Source organism: Anopheles coustani, chromosome 3, assembly GCF_943734705.1.
Source record: "Anopheles coustani chromosome 3, idAnoCousDA_361_x.2, whole genome shotgun sequence".
In the NCBI taxonomy this organism is placed as follows: domain Eukaryota; kingdom Metazoa; phylum Arthropoda; class Insecta; order Diptera; family Culicidae; genus Anopheles; species Anopheles coustani.
Genome location: NC_071288.1, coordinates 9,029,092 through 9,048,149, shown reverse-complemented (window position 1 = coordinate 9,048,149; position 19,058 = coordinate 9,029,092). Strand labels below are relative to the sequence as shown.

The 19,058-nt window shown below is 43.1% G+C and overlaps 1 protein-coding gene across 5 annotated transcripts in view; it reads left to right on the top strand.

Annotated features, from left to right (window-relative positions):
- The window catches only part of LOC131259352 (AN1-type zinc finger protein 6), a 31,959-nt gene extending 17,856 nt beyond the window's left edge, over nucleotides 1-14,103 (top strand). The window contains exons 3-8 of one of the 5 annotated variants that reach the window (XM_058260822.1): nucleotides 3,308-3,381; nucleotides 11,312-11,399; nucleotides 11,475-12,267; nucleotides 12,345-12,665; nucleotides 13,474-13,621; nucleotides 13,805-14,103. In XM_058260822.1, the coding sequence (XP_058116805.1) occupies nucleotides 12,172-12,267; nucleotides 12,345-12,665; nucleotides 13,474-13,621; nucleotides 13,805-13,953 (714 nt within the window). In that variant the 5' untranslated portion in view covers nucleotides 3,308-3,381; nucleotides 11,312-11,399; nucleotides 11,475-12,171 and the 3' untranslated portion in view covers nucleotides 13,954-14,103. Of the gene's footprint in view, nucleotides 1-3,307; nucleotides 3,474-11,311; nucleotides 11,410-11,474; nucleotides 12,268-12,344; nucleotides 12,666-13,473; nucleotides 13,622-13,804 lie in introns of all 5 variants that reach the window. The other 4 variants (XM_058260825.1, XM_058260823.1, XM_058260821.1 and 1 more) reach the window with 4 other exon arrangements.
- The last annotated feature ends 4,955 nt before the right edge of the window (nucleotides 14,104-19,058 follow it).

Below are 19,058 nucleotides of genomic sequence, written 5' to 3'. Positions count from 1 at the left end.
TTTTTCAAGAAGAGCACGCTATCCTGTTCAGCTGAAGGCAACATATGTATGCAACGGCAGAAGCTGACCCGTTCACGCTCTCTCGCCACATCCGTCGTCGTCGTGTGGCGATTGTTTGTTTTTCTACTTCTCCCCTTTCACCCAAACGCCACCACCACCAGCCTCAGTCAGACACATCTTGACCCCGACATGGACACGCTGTGTGGTGGTGTAGAAAGGATTCACCGCGGTTCAGCATTAATGTACACTCCACCACCAGCAGCAGCAGCAGCAGCAGCTCCATTTTCCTACCAACGGGTGTTCGTTCGATTGCTTTCAATTCTTGAATTTTCCTTCGCCCGCACACACGAGTACAGTTGCAAAAGCGGGTGGCGCTCTTCCGCCGTAGCCATGCCGCCATGGAACCGAGGGAGTTCCTCCTCCTCTTGTTCTCATGTGTTCCTGCCCTACCCCCCGGTTGCTGACCGTTACGAAGAGGCCAATTGTGGCCGTCGTATGTAGAATATGTATAAGCTTACCATTCACCACATACCCGCTCGGCAAGAACCCCTCTATCCCTTCGAGTCGCAAGAAGGGGAAGGGAGAGTGCAAACGGAAACACGCCCCCCTCGTACGCGTTTAGTTGAATGACCTCAAACGGTCGACGTTGCGCGCGGGTGGCGGCGGGGGTACGGATACCACGGACGAACGGCACAAGAATCCCTCCGTCCCTCACTTTCTCTCTCCACGGTTTCCACGCGTTTTATGTCCTCCCTTCGGTTCTTCCCGATCTCTCCTCCTCCTCCTCCTCCTCCCGCGGGCACCTTGCTGAAGGCTGACCGGATCTTTTTTCATAGCTTTTTTTTTTCTTAGTTCAGAAGTTGCCTTTTTAAAAACCCCATCCATCCATCTTCTATGTCTTCTGGTTTGGCTGTCAACGGCATCACCACCGATTACCCCACACTAGTCTCCTATGTACGTTCAAACGGTCACATTTCGATAGTCTCCTAGAACGCGGGGCCGTTCCGTTTGCCTTTTACGGTGGTGTGAGTTTTGTCACGCGGGGTCGGTCAAAACTGGAACAGTATTTTTGTGGTAATTTAAACTCAACACAACACCACCCTGTGAGCACGAATGCGACCCAGAAGGGTTTGTACTGTGACCCACAAACTGAGTAAGTGTGAGTCATACAACGGTGGGTAATTAAATTCACATTTAAAATAGACAGAAATCAATTAGAATCAGTATACAATGCCGACATTGGTTTTTGTGGCTCGTTAGTGTTCAAATTAATATTCAAATTTTGACCACTGAATTCTCATCGCGGCAGAGACCCCACAGTTCAACCGGGTTAAACATTCCACCGGCCTGTCACTTTGCTCGTCAAGGTTTGAAGATTCTTCCATTTTTTTTAAAAGTCGTCCATGGATGGCACTGCGTCGCTTTCGAAATCCGACACGCATTTTCCGACCACCTTTCCCCCTATCCCCGCCAGTGGCGACGACTCCCACGAGAAGAAAACCAAGCAAGGGGTCGCTTTTCAACCCCCTGCTGCCATGTTGCGGCGCCGTTTGTATGCCGAGCAACCACATTGGTCTGCGTCAGTGTGCATGCATCGGCGGTAGGAGATAAAGCGGACGCGCGAGGTTGGGGTTGATAAGTTGTTGCTCCAGATTGCCGCCAAGTGGGAAACAAAACTAAAGTGCCCGCCGTAATTGTATTTCTCCTTCATCCTTTTTTTTTTTCCCCTTCCCGACGATTCTGCTCGCGAGCGAAGAATGACCAGTGGCCAGTTTTAAGAGGAGGCCAGTTTTGGATGAGATCTTTCCAGTGATCGACCCCTTTCTACTCGATCTGCAATTTCCTGTTACATTTATTCGTGTTTTCAGGCATAATGTTTTCATTAACGTTGGAGTTTAATGGGTTATCTTTCTCTGAATAGCCGCAAATAATCACAGCGAAAGTGTAGTTTCTTGGTTTTTCATCTTTTTTATTTTTTTTTTTGCAGACTTCGATTGATCTCATCAATCGAAGCTTTTCAGAGACACCAAGTACAATGGTTTACAAAACAATAAAAGGGAAAATAATTTGCTAATGAAGGAAATATTGACAACTCGAGAGAAAGGCAACAAAAATGGAAGCATTAAAACAAAACGAGACGGTTCAACAGGTACAATTATTACCGAAAGTCGAACAAAAAATAATGCTATTCTCCTTCAACTGTGCTTGTGGGATTTTTGAAGAAGATAAACCGCTTAACGGATTCGTGAACGACGTTCACCTGAAGGTTGGAAGCTATCGTCTTTTTCGTTGGCGCAAAATTTGGAACTCCATCAAAAGAAACAATGAAAACAAATCGAAAGCAACACGCGCTGTAAGATTAAAAACTATTTGGCTAAAATGGTGAGTAGAAATGGGGCGCAATGCACAAAAAAATGAAGAAAAATTGGAACACAATAAGAGTAATTAAGAGATGAAATTGGAATAGACTGCACATACACCAGTATTTGGTTTTTCTTTTCGTTCACGTTTTTTTCCAAACGCGAAACACAGCAGCGTCCGTTAGGTTTTTTTTCTGTTTATTACAGCCAAAAGGCGATCATACATACTCTCCGTAGTTCGATACCACCCACTATTTGCGTCACTGAAATGTTGAACAACGTTTCAGCGAACGTGCGCAAATTTCATGTGCCTTTGCAAAACTGTTTCGCCTCATTCTGGCTCGGAGGAAAAATGTGAATTTGCTCGCAATTGAAACGACGACCACCCAGCCTCTTCCTATGCTTCGAATGTGGAAGGTGCATACTGTTGACATTAAACTGTAAAGGGTAAAACAGACGAAAGGGAGGGGAGATTCCTACACATCCATCGCCAAAACTAGGTCGATAGCTCTTAACGTCTTCATCCTTATTATCATCCTGAGCTGCGTCGTTCTCATCATGTGTCCTCTCTTTTTTTTCTCTCTGTCACTTTTCTTTCGCAATACTCAGGACGAACAGATGTGTTGTTTTGTTCGCAATTCGCAGTTATGTTTTTTCAACGTTATCACTATCACATCATATGTCTGCGATACAGGTCTTAACATTTGGTTTCAGTCGATTATCTTTTTTCCTGATGATTATTGTACGGTTTATGGTTATATTCATTGGAGTAGGATTTTTTTGTTTTGTTTTGTCATTTTGTTTTTTTTTCTCATAGGTTTCATTAAATAAATATGAGAGAAATTTAAAATCTCATCGTCACGTTATCGATTGGTTATATGTAGTAAACATGAACTCAGTTTCTTGGGTCTTTTACTAAACATGTTTCTTTTTTTATTTCCTTCCAGGTACGTTGATGGTGATAACATCATGTAAAGGTTCCGTAGATGGATAATTTCAGCCGTTTCTGCCGATGGTAAAGGTAACCGAAAGGGTTTTGATTTCTATCGGGAGAATCCCTAAATAACGCAAAACTAACACATCCAAGGGCGGATGCACAAAATGAAGGTTCAGGTGAAACATACGAGAGTTAAGAATTCCTTCTCTTACGGCTCCAAATCGCAATCGATCGTACCCGATCCTCCATGCACCATTCGCAAGAAGATGACTTGCCAGCGCGATCCCAGGATGCATGTGGTGGTGCATCGTGATTGAATGTGGCCTCCGATTTGCAGCACTTTTACGCCCCAATATGCAATTGCATGCACACGCGCGAAGGCAGCGCATTTTATTGAAGAAGACCCAGAGAACAACCCACCAGCGGGGACCATCACGCTTCCATATTCGATGTTCTCAAGGTCATTGGCCCTTCAAGGTGTTGGCGTGCGCGGGACGCCGCGGTTGGTTCTTGGGACCTTCCTGGCTGCACGAGAAAAGGTGCTAGTGCATTATTATTGCAGTTCTTGCCAAGACACGGTGCAGCTTGCGAAGGAGAACCAGCGCTAGGAAGTGTTCTTATTTTCGCTGTGCTTTGCTGGCGCACGGACGACGTTGGTCAGCAGAATTAGAACGAAGGTCTAGTCCTCCTCCGGCACAACCCTCCTGCGTCGTCACGCTCCGGAGGAATGCATTACCGTGTTGCACAAAGAGCATCGAAAAAAGCGGCGAAACCCGTCGAAAGTTCAAGGTGTGGGCCCTGCCTGGGTTTGCATTGATGGTGTGGTCTTTCGGAGTCGGTGTGGAGTTGTATGCACCACTCGGCGTAAGCATAGAATGCCTTTTCCCGTAGCGGTTTGTGTGCGTTCGGTATCACCCTCGTTCTTTCTAGTATTGGGGAAAGATCGCGTGATGCAAGTTGTTGAAGAAGGGTGGGTTGGCCATTTAGTATCGATGTGTTTTGAATTGAAACTGAATTTTTGAAAAGTACCATCTTTAAAAGTTTGGTTTTATTAAAGTGTAAAAATACCTTACGATAATTTTTTTTATCACATTGACTAGTTTTATGTTTAAGTATGAATTTGCCACAGAAGGTACCCCAATATTATGAACGACCCCTTTTTTTCTGGCCAAAAGATTGTGAAACATCTTTTCCAATGTTAAATTAAATCGCAACAGAAGAGAGACTACCCGACAAGGAAACAGTTTTGTTTTTCCTGGTTCACAACGAACAAAAGTCAAAAGGGAAAAATCCATCAAAAAGAGTCCACGGAAGCAGCTGAAAGCCAACAACCAGCGTCACACATTTGCACCGGCGCGCACGTTCCTTCAACAACCGGGGCCTTCCCCATTTCCGTGGGAAAACTGAACAAAAGCGAAAACAGCTCTCATTCCAAACATAAGGGCCGGAGGGGAGGGGGGACAGGTGGCCCAAAGGCGGCGCCCGGGTCTCGACGTCTGCCAATCGAGACACTACTACACTACGTGTTGTGTGGTGAGGGGAGGAAGTGAAATAGTACCCCTGCACCCTCGCCGTCCGTCACTTGTAAACAAGTGTGTCCCTTTTCTCGGAACACTTCAAGGATGTGTTTGCCTCACCGGTCACCGCCTCGTCTAACTTGGCTCCGGGCTTATTGGGCACCCCCAGCGGCGCTATACACGTCACTTCATTCCCGGTGGGAGTCGATCGGGTTGAGCGTGCAATCCGTAGGCTCAAGATGTCTTTTGCACCGGGCCCGGATGGTATCCCGGCCTGTGTCCTTAAACGCTGCAATACTTATCTGGCGCCTATACTAAGCTCCCTTTTCGAGCGTTCGCTTACCAGTGGTGTTTTCCCTCAGATTTGGAAAACTTCATGGATTCGCCCCATCCATAAAAAAGGGGACAGATCCTCAGTCAGTAATTATCGCGGCATCTCACTGCTTTGCGCATGTAGCAAAGTGTTCGAATCGGTGATCAATCCATCGTTACTATTTTATTTTCGCTCTGAGTTAAGCAATCAACAACACGGGTTCATTCCTGGCAGATCCACCACGACTAACCTGGTTGATTTTGTATCGACTGTCAGTGTCAACCTTGATAAGGGCTTCCAAGTGGACGCGGTCTTCACCGACTTCAAGGCAGCTTTTGATCGAGTCTGTCATAGTCTGCTTTTGGCCAAGCTCCTTAAACTGGGCTTCTCTGAGCTGATCACCTCGTGGTTCGCCTCCTTTCTCTCTTCCCGCTCCTGTCGGGTGAAAGTTAGAGATTGCTTTTCCGACCCTTTCTCCTGCCCTTCCGGTGTTCCGCAGGGGAGTGTCCTTAGTCCTCTCCTCTTCCTCATTTATGTGAATGACATCAGCTATGTACTGCCACCCTCGTCTCATCTCTTGTTCGCTGATGACCTTAAAATCTTCCTCCCCATTCATAATCCCTCTGATTGCCTAGTATTACAATCCCTCCTGAACCTCCTCTTGGATTGGTGCTCCGCAAATTTCCTCACCCTATGCCTTCCCAAGTGTTCCACTATTTCCTTTACTCGTTCCCACAATCCTATCCTTTTTTCCTACTCTCTTGAAGGCACTTCCCTCGGTCGCGTCGATTCTATCCGCGACCTCGGAGTGACCCTGGATTCAGGTCTTACCTTCAATAATCACTTAGATGCTATTATTGCTAAGTCTTATAAAATGCTTGGTCTCCTGCGTAAATATGCAGCTGATTTCTCAGACCCGATTTGCCTTAAAGCTCTCTACAATAGCTTAGTTCGCTCTATCTTAGAGTATGGTAGCGTGGTCTGGTGCCCTTCAGGTTCTGGTTGGATCGCTAGGCTCGAGGGTGTCCAGCGTAGCTTCACGCGATTCGCCCTGTACCGCCATCCTAATCTCTCGGGCACGAGGCCTGATTACCAGGCTCGTTGCCAACTTCTCGGTATCGAGACCCTGGAATCTAGACGCAACAATGCTCAATCCCTGTTCGTTGCTGGCTTATTGCTGGGTGAGATTGACTGCGCCTCCCTTCTTTCCCAAATACCTATCTATGCCCCTTCCCGAATCCTCCGCCCCCGCCCCCTTCTTGCCGTCCCTAGTCGTCGCACTCGTCTTGGCCAGGACGACCCGCTTGTAGCCGCTGTTAGTCGCTTCAATGAGCATTTTGAGTGGTTCGATTTCTCCTCCCTATCATCTCTCCGATCCCATCTGCGCTCCTCTTCGCCTTAGATTTTCCCTCTACCCCATCTCCATGCTCGTCTTTGTCCCTTTTCTCCACCAGTTCTCTTTAGTTTTTTGTTTTTGTATTAGTTAAGGTTAGTTAATAAGTCGCGAAAGATTGTTAAGCCTTTAAGGTGGACAATGTGCATTAATAAAAATAACAAACAAATAACAAATAACAAACAAAACAGTAATTAATAAAACCCCCAGTCTGTGATAAAAGAGAAGCGCCCTCCCCCCTCCCCCTGTCGGGTAGTGGAAAGTGGGAGATGAATGATGAGAATTGCCCATCGGCAGCAGAAAGGTTTGGTGCAACAAAAAGTAGGTTATCGGTTTGGGCGGTGGTGTGACCCCGTCCCCCCGTCTACTTACTGCGCTCTGCTTGCGAGTAAAAATTGCGAAAGAAGGTCGCGGCGTCAATAAGGCAAGACAACAAACAACAAGTTCGTCATCAAAAGCGTATTAGCTTTTTATGTGCGAAATACTACTTGTACCTTTTTATTTTAAATTATTCTAGTTTCCAAAGCGAATATTTTCGCTCTTTCACAATCAAGGTCTGTAGAGTTTCATCTTATCATTTTCTTTTCCACTCCATATTTCTAGGAAAATGTGATTTGCTTCACGAAACAAATTCTGGGAAAAACATCGCAAAAAAGCAAAGTTGAAAAAATAAGGATGCGAGACAACCATTCGTCCGAAATCAATTTACAACATTGGATTTTTATGTTGCGAGGCTGACATTTTGATTTGTTTTGTCTTTTGCGACCCTGAAGCGTTGGGGCGTGTGCCTACTCCAAGGTACTCCAAGGACGTCGTAGAACAAAAGAGGAGAGGATGTATGTGTGCCCTGAACACAACACCTCGCGAGCTGGCGTGTAGCCGGGGTTCAGGGCCAAAATTAGCTTTCTTGGCAATCGAATCAGTGTGCACATTATCTCACTTCACGCTGGCTCTCTGTTTCGCCGAATATTTGAGACGCTGACTTTGACGTAAGCGTCGTATTCATTTATTTGTTTGACGAAAAGCTTTGCCAAGGACAAACTGATAGAGGAAAACGCAAAAGTGCTCATTTCGCGCTTCCTTGTATCAGTTCCAGTTGTTTCAATACGAATCTTTTAGATGCGATGTTCATCTTAATGATTCCAGAAAATATTATACATGAGTTAATCCATTATGAAGAGCAATGTTTGTTTTTATTTAATCTAAAACAATATATATTGACACAAATTGTTCTAGGCTTACTTTTTTCCTCCTTTTCCTCCTTTCACTTACGTATGCTTTCGTTTGTAAAAAAATGGAACTTCTGGTTGTAGAAAATCACTTCCCAGCGGAAGAGCGCATTAATTTTCGCACGATTGCTTTGGATGGTCCAGCAACTTTTTGTAACGCTTCCTGATGGTCATTTTGTGATGTCTTTCAGAGATAAAAATCGCTACCTTTTCTCCAGTTTTATATGACCTCGTCCATCGTGTGTATGTTTTTTCATACACGCAATCCCTTTATCCCGCGGCGTATCACTTTTCTCGTTTTCGGTTTAATTTTCCTGTATTCCTCTTTGATTTCCTTCGATATATACTCCGTAGAGTGAGACTTTGTTCTACTGGTTTAAAGCAAAAATCGTTTCCGTTGCACACTTTCCTCCTTTTTCCTAAATTTTAAAGCATCTAAAGTTTTTCCAAACATGTTCCTCCATCTGCTTTTTTATTGCTTTCTATCTACCAGAATGTTTTCCTCTGCTTATTTCTCTACCGCACATGCGTTACGAGAACTGCATTTCCAAGAGATATGCATCTCAAGACGTCCGGGAAGAGTGTGTAAGCTTTGCCCGTTTCCTTAATACCAAAGTAAAAATCGTATTTCATCTCTGCGGCCCGACAGATGGATAAAGTAACACAAGCTTCCTCCCTGGCTGGCCATTGTTGCTGTCCCCTCTTATTGGATAACATCAGGGTATGTGTTGATGCACATGATGTTGCAGAAGAATGCACTCAAGAGGCACGGTGCAAACTCACACACTTGCATCATCATAGTGGCAGACGTATTATTATGGATTATAAATCACCTACGCCCAGAGCATAAAGCTGGTGTGGTGGTGTGTGGACCCTTAAGAAAACCATCGAGGTGCAATTCCCGGGGTCGTCCCCGTGAAGTTTATTTCGGTATCTTAAAAAAAATAACGCTTACATGCTGTGCGCCGCTTTTTTCGTAGCTTTCTGATTGTAATTAATATAATAACATGCCTTACATTGATGATTCAGAAGACTTGAATTTTGGTAAAAGTCCTACAATAGTGTTTATTGATAAATATTTATACAAATCCAAACATACTTGGACACAAACGAAAGTTATTTCAAGACGGAACAAAATGTACGCTCGCTTTTGGATGAAGGTAAACTTCGGGGAAAGCAATGACGTCATTGTTGCAACATAAACAGCACCACAATGATGTCTGGAGCGTATTTTTATGCTGGGCCATTGTATGCCGCCCATTTTGGCGTGGGACTTTTGCATGACTCATACGGAAATGGCACGGCAAGAGTCATATATCAGCGCGGAGCAAGCGTTGGTGAACTTGTTTGAGTTTACTTTTCGTATCGCCCAACTTACCTTCCCCGCGTGTGTCTTTACCCTCGAGCAGCATCGGCTGATAAGGACAGGGAAAACATTATGTGCCGCCCGTGAGTCACGTTTATGTGTGTGTATAATGATTGGGTTTAGGGTACCTTGGTTTTTCCGTATGAAAAGACGAGAGGTGGTCATGCACAACTTATTTATTAATTCCTTAACTTTTTTTTAGCTTTCGGATCCTGAATGTATTTTCTTTCTCTAGCAATGCGTGTTGTGTGGGAAACCCACCACTGCGAAGGGTTCACTTTTTAACGCTACTAGAGCCCATAAGGAAGTGATGATGATTCCCTGTTTTGTTGTACCCATTCTCATTTGTTGTCTGCAGCGCGTTTAAGCGTGAAAAACGTTATGAACGAAGCGTTAATAAACATTAGCATCAACAGAAAAAACCTCCACTCACGCACGGAATCGGCGCTAGTTATTATGCGCACGACGCCTACCCACAGTGTTTTGGAGTGAAGTCACTGGCGCATGTTGGCTTCTTTCGTTTTTGATCAAGCGATGTGTTTTCCCTGTGGTTATTTAGGGGGATCGAGCGTGCGTGAAAATGCATGTGAGGGTGGGGCGAGCTACCAGTAGCGTCAATGTTACGTAATATCCTTCCTACGATCGCACATCCGTATGCGTGGTCTCATGTTTGGACATGTCTTTTTGGTGCGCATGTGTGTTGCACTTTTGTAGTGAACAGTGCAGTGTTTACGCATGAGGGCATAATTGCACTCGAAAGATTTTTTGATATAATTACAATTAATATTACTCTATTGCAATTTTATAGACCCGGTGTTGCCATAGCATTTTGTTAAATAATAAATCAGCTAGGAAAAAAGAAAATATTCTTTTCGAATTTTTAAATTCACACATCTTTGCGTTATACTCCACCGTGCAAAATGTACATTTAGTTCTCTTACTTCCATATAATTCCTGACATGTCATAAGGGTGCCACAAAGTAAAGGCAAAAAAACACTTTGAAATAAAATCACACATGCGAAACATTAACACATTACCTCCTACCCCCAATCGTCGAAACATTCGCGAGACGAAAAATAGTATTCCATTGCGGAATTGCTGGAAACTTTCGTACGGAACAAGGAAATTCAATGTAGGGCCTCTTGCCATGAATTTCCTTTCCGCGCTGTGTGTGTGCTGGTATTTGCTTTGAAAGTTTGCCGCCTCCTCATCCCGATGGAAAGTAGCACCGCCTGACAGACAGAGTCCATTGGTTAGTTGCTGTTCCTACTAGCTGTATTTTGTAACTGATTGCGGAATTATTTCCTTATCACCCAAAGACGTGCCACGCGCACAAAACTTATGAAGCAATTATAATAGGTTTTATTGTTCGAATGTTATGATTCTTCATTAGTGCTTGTTCGCGATTTTATAGATTGATGAATATAAATCATCTTGTTGGCCCCAGTCATAACAACCTACAATAACAACTAACATAGCGCTAACATTTTACTTAAGATGTTTTGGAAGAAAATGGTCTGTGGCCAACAGTTCGAAAATAATTTAATGTATTTTACTACTTTCTTTGTTATTTCTATCTATTTTAAACCACATAAAGTAGTAGCGAACAAGGGGGGCTCTTTTAAGGGACTGCAAAATTGTTACATTTTAAAGTGTTTGTCAAAGAGCGCGTGCGGGAGAAAAGGCCGGCCCACTAATAGGGGGAAGGTAGGGAGGTTATGGTGAAACGAAAAGTAGGTTAGGTGCATTTTTGTTGCTGTCGCTTTTTTTTTCTTTTCTTTCAATCGTCCGTTTTCCTGACCTCATTCGTTTGATTTTCTGCTCAAATGCTCTCGCTCTCGGTGTCTGTGATGCTGCTCCACCGCCCATCGTTGAACAAACAACCTGTGCACTCTCAGGCACAGACGGCACACACGGCCACAAATACACCCCGAACCTTCGCCACCAACACAAATGTCCCAATGTTTAGGGCCCGCGTTTGTGCTACGGTGGGGAATCATGCAAACGGACAGTGTGGCGGAATAGCGGGTTATGCTGTCTCACCTAACAGATAAGCTTTGCCATTGCGCTTTGACGAAGCCATTCATGTAATGGTTCAAATAAAGAAATCTCGTTGAATTATTTAAAAACACATCTCAAATCTTATTTTATGTTATCCAAAGAAATAACTCTATACCTTTCTTATTTTCTTGCAGATCCAAAATCAAACAAGTACACGTGACACGACCAAACTCGGGTCTTAACTCTTTCGCCAACGTCCTTCGGATTCTGTGCGGCAGAGATGTAAGTAAAGGTGCGTGGCTTCCAGCCAACCATGTACATATATTCTCATGCACCCCCCGTCTCTCTAATCCATAGTACAACTTTCAGTGGAAAGAAGGCGCAACAGCCAGCCTACTAAAACGATAGAGGAAAAGGAAAAGGTTGCCAACCAACACTCCGTACTGTGCACACCAACGGAAAAAGGTAGATGCAGAATCACCTTCATCTGTAGCAACGATTTTGGAGCGCGGGACCCATTTCGTCAGCTGGACACGAAGAAACCGTGCAAGCGAGCGGCATTCTAAGTGCGTTCGATTTGTCTAAGACTAATCGCTGATAAAATCCTCGAGTGGAAAGGTGACTTGTTGTGCTGTGCGTGTGGGTCAATGTTGCGCGAATAAAATCGTGTCGGACAGAGAGAAATAGGAGGATAGTCAAGATTGCGAAGTAGTCGCGGAGTTTGCCAGAGAAAAGTGATTGGATTGTCGAAAGCATACCACCTTTCCCATCCAAGTAACCATTTCACAGTAAGTGAAAGGAAAAGAAGAAACCCAAGAGAAACAAACGGACCGAATCCAATACGTGCGTTAGTTTTGCCCCGAGTGTGTGCGGTTTGGGTGTATAGTAACTAGTTCTTTAAAAACCGGGTTCGTGCAGAGGCCAAAATTGCGCTACTAATTATCAACGGACGTCGGAGAAGTTGCTAGCGTGTGGGGAGAGAGCTCTGACAACGCAGAGATCGCGTGTGTGTGTGTAGGAAGCAGCGGAGCACAGGAAAAAGCGTGTGAGGACGATGGAACCAGAATCAAATACGATGCCACGGTGTAGATCCGGATGTGGATTTTACGGTAACCCATCACAAGATGGACTATGTTCTGTCTGTTACAAAGTAAGTAAAAGGCCATCACTATCTCATCGCCGGGAGCACAGAAACTTATGGTAATATTTCCGTTTTCAACTAACTAGGACTTCCTGAGAAAGAAGCAACAGCCGCCGGTCAGCAGTACGCCTTCCAGCAACAATGGACCTCAACCACCTGCATCCGGCCAGTCGGTGACGACTTCCTCAGTCAGTCTCCGTTCGGTCGTCGTGACACCGCAGAGCTTTGCCAACAGCATCAGCAACGTCGCCAGCAACAGCACAACAACCACAGCCTCCTCTCCGTCAGCAACGTCGTCGTCGCCGGCGCCGTCAACCTGCGCCGCCGCCGCCAACAATCCGGCAGTCGCCGTCACCAACACAGCACAACCGACAGTGCACAGTGCCCTCTTTTGCTCGGATAAAGATGTAAGTAGCCGGGATGTTTCGCAAGAGCGTTACGCTGCTTCATGTTTTGGGTCGCTACTTTCCAAGGTGGAAAACGAGAACCTTAGCGAAAGGGAGACTCATCTCGCCCGGATTTATCACGAAGACGATGAAGAGGAAGATGATGATGAAGGCGAGGAAGAATTTTACGGTGATGAAGAAGACGAAGTGGAGATAAATGATGGTTCTAGCGCAATCGAAATCGATACTAGGATAGAGATGGTAGGAGAAACGGTCGATGAGCATTCGTACCAATTTTTGTACGATGACGATGAGCTGCATACTGCTCCCAGCGACACCGATTCGGACATTATCGTTGAAGTTGTCGTTGATGATAAATCGGATGAAACCACCGAAGCTTGCGGCAGTCCTGGTGCAACTTCGAATCTTCCCTTCTCCACGGAGGGTACATCCTTTGAAGCCAAAAACGTGCTAACATCGCTTACAGCTACCGAGCCGGCGAACAGTAGTGGGGCTTCAAACACGAGGAAGAGAGTAACGCCTATTTTAGATGTTTAAATGTAGCAATTTTGTTTTGTGTACAGCAAGTTGTTTCATGGTTATTAACATTCCCATCAATGATTGCTCTGGCATATGATGGTTTTCGAATCCTGCTTTCAGAGCATTTATAAAAGCTCTCTTAAAATTCTAATGATAATGACACAATCAGCTAGTCGGGCTCCTTGGATGCACTTGCACAAGATTAATATATGAACTTCGCTTTGCAAAAAAGCTTTCCTTTTACATTTGATCTACAATTCACGTTTTCCCGTCTCTTCTTACTCCACAGAAACTTAATACCGATGACAGTGGTAGCCTTGGCGGGCATAGTAATAGCAGCTCCATAGCCGATAACGACGAAAAAGATGGTGATAAAGATGATTCGAAGAAGAAGAAGAACCGTTGTGCAACTTGCCGCAAGAAAGTGGGACTCACCGGTAAGTATGGAGGGGTATCGGTGCGTAAAAGTGGGTTGAGTTTGTTTTTCTTTCGTTGTATTGCCCTGCCTACAACCATGCACGGACAAGCGAAAATACTTCCAAAAATATTGACTGTGACTTAATATATATTTGCCGGTAACACCGCTAACCTGCACATCTTTCTCGTTTGGTTCACCATAGGTTTCGAGTGCCGGTGTGGAGGATTATTCTGCGCGATACATCGGTACAGCGACAAGCACGAATGCTCGTTCGATTACCGGGAACTCGGTGCCGCTGAAATTAGACGTAATAATCCCGTCGTGGTTGGCGAAAAGATTCAGAAAATTTGAACACCACCCTTCGTGCCATCGAATTCTAACAGTTCACATACAGTGCAGGAGCAGCAGCAGCAGCAGCAGCATCAGCAGTTGCAGCAGCCACCAACATCGTCGCAATCACCAACACCACCACCACCACTTCCACCGCCAATGCCAACGCCAACGCCACCGCCACCACTCAGCAAGCGAAATGATATAGTTGTTGTTGAAGTGTCCGGGTAAATCAAGAGGACCCACTCCAACTTTGGTCTTGATACACCGTTTTCGACTTTAGTGACCCCCTCCTCAGTCCAGCATTCTTCTATGTTTTAGGAGGAGGGTAGACAAAACGGATCGTATGGTCGAAATTATTCCGTAGCAAAACGAGCTCACACTTTCGTCACACGTGCTACTGCATCACGTTCCGCGCTGCTCCATTCGTGTTATCAAAAGCCCTTGCTCTCACCATTTCCACCTCTTTCTCGTGCTTTTTTCTTTCAATTACCCTGTACGCTGTGTATTATTGTTGCGCCCGTGCAAAATATTATTTCATATTTGACTCACTCACACGGAGCACCAGAAATGCAGCTAACGATAGCGATAGGAAGAATGAAAGAGAGGGAAGGAAAGAGATGGTGAAAAAGTATGCAAAAGAAGAGGAACAGTTTAACGATAAGAGAGGCTTAGGCCATTACACCTGACAGAGCATAACTACTAGGATGGTGTGTCGGCTCTGTGGACCCAAATGTCCGTTCGAAATTCGCCGGTAGTAGCCCAACTGTCCAGTGGCATGGACCGAAAGAACGAGAGGTAACTACGAAACTAAATCACAACATATGCAAATGATCAGTACGGAAAGCAATAATCCAACATACAACACACTCATACGCACGCGATGTATCTTTTCTTTTTTTTTGTATTAGAAGAACGAGTAAAATTTTGTTGATTCATAAATACACAACACGCATATACACACATTTACATCAACTATGGATTGCAATTAAATATAATCAAAAGAAAATGAATTGGCCGGAATAGTTAACACCAAAGCAAAGTGATGATCGAATGACGGTGAAGGATACAGAATAAGGAGGATTAATTTTTCCCTAATACACGAAGAAGACGCTCAGATGCAACAACCAGACACATTTTGAAATCAATAACACAATAAATAATATGCTTCACAGTTCGCCAAACCGTATTCGATCAAAGAGCAGCATGAATGAAATCGAAGATTATTATCAATTTATTTCGTTCAAATTTCCTTCAAAGCGGCTAGCATTTTGTAAATTGTGCTTAGCATGGTTTCAACATGTGGATTTAGTTTCGTACGCATAGCCCAACAATGGCAATACACGTTTTCACAATCTATTTACTCACAATGCTTCTTTATGTAACGGAACAAAGTAATGTACATGCGTGTGTGTGCGTGCGTGTGATTTTCACCATCTATTATAGATAAGTATGATTGGAAAAGCAAATCGAATAGATGTTGCTTTTATTTTTATCCTAATTCGATTTGGATTCTGGATGCGCGTTTTGCCAAATCGATCGCTCGTAAATATAGATTCATTGAAATACAACTTATGCCACGAATTTAAAAAAATTGATTTTGGCATGTTTTGAGCAAAACAAGGTAAACGAACTCACGTGTAAGTGTGTGTGTGTGCGTTGTGTGTATTGTTTTGCGAATTAGTTGATTCTTATACTTTTCATACTCTCGGCGCTGCTGTTGTTTTAATGTTTTATTCGTATTTACATTTTTTTCGAGTTATGCATCCATCCGCCTAATGTTTTATTCTTGTTACTAATTTTCTGTTCAGTTCTATATTGAATTCATTGTCTTAACTAAATTTGTACGATATGACTACTGCTGACCATTATTTGTCTTGTTACTTTTTTGTTTTATTTTTCCATTTCCTCATGTTGTAATCTTCCTGCACTGCACTGTTGTGTTATGGAATTAGTTGTTTTACTCCTTTTAGAAGTTTTACTCTTCTTTCCTACGAACTATCGAAAGAGAAAGTTCCAACATTTGCCTCAACTAAAGAAACTATGTGAAATAGCGTTTCATCTTCTAGTGTGCGTAATATACGTGTTGCGTGTGAGTGTAGCCGTGTGTTGTGCATTGTTTTCTGGCTTGAACCAATAGTTGTAGGACACAGGGCTAGTGGGGGGGTCGTGGAGGAGACGAAATAGATAATGCAACAGATGGAACGTGGGGTAGATATAAACGGAATAGAAAACAGCGCATCTAATTCGTATATAAATATACATATATATATATATATATATATATATAAATATAATATACATATTTGCATATATATTTTACTAACAAAAAGAGGAAAGAAAAAGTGAACAAAAAAATCACACAAAAATACATGCTTACAAAATCGGAATAGAGAGCGTACGCAGCCTTTGCGGGTAAAATGATAAAAAAGATGGACCTTAAAAGCAGCGCAAGAGAAAATCCACACGAAAAGCCCCGATAAAAATAGACGAAGGATCTACTAAAAACACTATTGTTAGAAGGATCATTGTCTCTCCCGTTGGCGAGTGTGCAACGAAGAGATAGTACGAGAGAAAACGAGAGTCAGAAGGAGAAACGAATGATTTGAATGAATGAGAACTAAGAGATAAAAGTTTAAAGAAATATAGAATAGTATGTGGATGAATTAGAAACCTTTAATCGATTGTAATATAGACTACTAGACTTCTATTTGTAAAAGAAACGGCAAACGTAGAAATCGTATAAGAAAAACAACAACAGCAAACAAGTGAAGATAGAAACACGCAAAACAGACTAGACAGTTGCAAAGAAAGCAGCATAAACCACAAATTGGACCTTTTAATAATGCTCGACAATAGAATGCAATAGAGGGCAAATTACAAACCCGTTGTATGATGCGAATGAAGTAATAAAAAATGCAATGCGTTCATTGTCAAAACATGGAAGCACACAACAACACAAGTTAAACTCACCTATGCATAATAATACTGAGACTAACTTAGATCGAACACACCTTGTATCAGACCGTTCTGTAGCGAAGGGTTTCGGCCGACCGGGATCGGAGCAAAACAAGCCCCAAACTTAGTGTGCATGAAGCTTTCCCAAACAAAGCAACAAAGAAGAAAAGGATAACTTGCAAACCTATTAGCGTCAAGAATGGGGAAGAACAGTTATACACACACACACACGCATATTATATATAAAAATAATTATATACACATACACTTATATTACATATGAGAACCGTATGTTTTTACGTTCCAAGAAGATTTGTTTTTGTTTTCCTCCATTGCGTTGTTCAGTGTTCTGTTTCGTGTGTTCCGCAAGCAAACAAACCAGTGGGCAAAGTTCGCATAGTTTTGCAGTGTCGTTTGTTTGAAGCAACAGAGCCGTTGCAGTAGAATTTAAAACGGCCAACGGAAACAATAAACAATCATCAGAGCAGAAAAGAAAGAAGTTTGATTAGAAAAAGGGACAATGCAAACGGTAGACAATGATGATGATCGTTTATTTTGCTTTCTTTAACGCCCGTCTACGATCGACGCATAACATACAAGTTTCGTAACTATATATTCTTATATATGTAGCTAAAAATATACGGAAGGAAAACTACTAGGAGACAGAAATCAACAGAAACGCTGTAGAACGCAATCAATTAGAGGGAACAAAAGTAATGCCCAATGGTGATGTAGTGCACGGTTCCTTCTCGCCGAGGTGGATTTATTTTCTATTATTATCCTTCCATGCCCCATGATATCGTCTTATTGGCTCCCCAATGCTCTGGAAGTAGTGCGGGATATACCCTTTGTCAAATATGTTTCCTATCATTGTGGAACATGCGCGCGGTTTCTTTGATTAAAACAAATGTATCCAGAAGAAAGCAGCATCAAGCTTGATGGGAAACACGAAAGTAAAGTGAGAGTACAACATCAGACTCCTGATTTGTGTGTGGTTTTTTGTTTGTATACGGTGTGTTACGCTGGACGTGGAGAAATAGAGGAAAAGGAACGATAGGTAAAGTTCCTTCCGTGCGAAATGGAATGAGATTCGATCAGCGTGAGTTGCATCAATGGAATCGCGCGTCCAGACGACGACGTGTTCGATGGCGTGTTTCTTTTTCCCATGTATTTTTTATGATTTAGTTCGATTAGCGTTTTAAAGAAGCGTTGTAGGAAACAAGGGATCTTAGAGTTAAGCCATTAGACGAATTGATATATGTTGTGTTATTATAGTAGGACGGCTAAGAAAATTTTACCTGATCTATAATTCTTTCGTTTTTCGTTTCATTTCGGTTTACATTGGCGTTTCCACCCGCTCAAGGTTTCATACTTTCGGGGCTCATCCTAGTTCGTTGTCCTGTTTTAGGTGTTTGTTATCATATCTCTGTTGTTCAAAGAAGCCCTTGTGTCCTCCACAGGCGATTCCGAAAGACACTTTTTCTGATCTGGTGTTGGTGCTTGTTACTACTTATTCACTTATTCGATGACATTGGCTTCGTATAAAACAAAAATAGCTAATATTTTTCATGTTTCGTTTTCTCGCTTTGTTTTTCCCCTATTTTCCTCACCCCTCATTCGACTTTTTGACTTTTAAATCATTTTTCTTCAGGATAATTCTAAATTTGAGTGTTTGAATAAATTCAAATTTGCAGTTTACCATACTGCTGAATTTCTCTACTCTGTTGTTGTAGTGTTGTTCTTCAGTTTACTGATTGCATGTTGTTCCGTAGGCTTCAATATACACTACGTGGTTTCTTCACACCGCAGACTTCGCTGTACTCCTCGTTTCTGATCACATTTATTTTCCCTTATGTATCCTCCATTGCTACTTTAGGGGATAAGTATGTATAAAGTAGAACTTGAATGGGGCTGGATTCATTCGATTTGCATTGGGAATGAGATCCGGAGTACAGAGATCCACTGGAAAGGGAAGCTTATACAAACACTATAATCGAACTGAAACCGGAAAAACTGCTTGATCGTTCTTCTTAATATCTTCGTGTATTTTTCTTAAAAATGAAAAATAATTTGATAGTTTCTTTAAACACTTCTAATTGTCGCTTTGTAGTTCATCATTGTGAAATCGATTTGCTCTGCTAGCTTTTCTCGAGTGTGGGCCTCCCTTG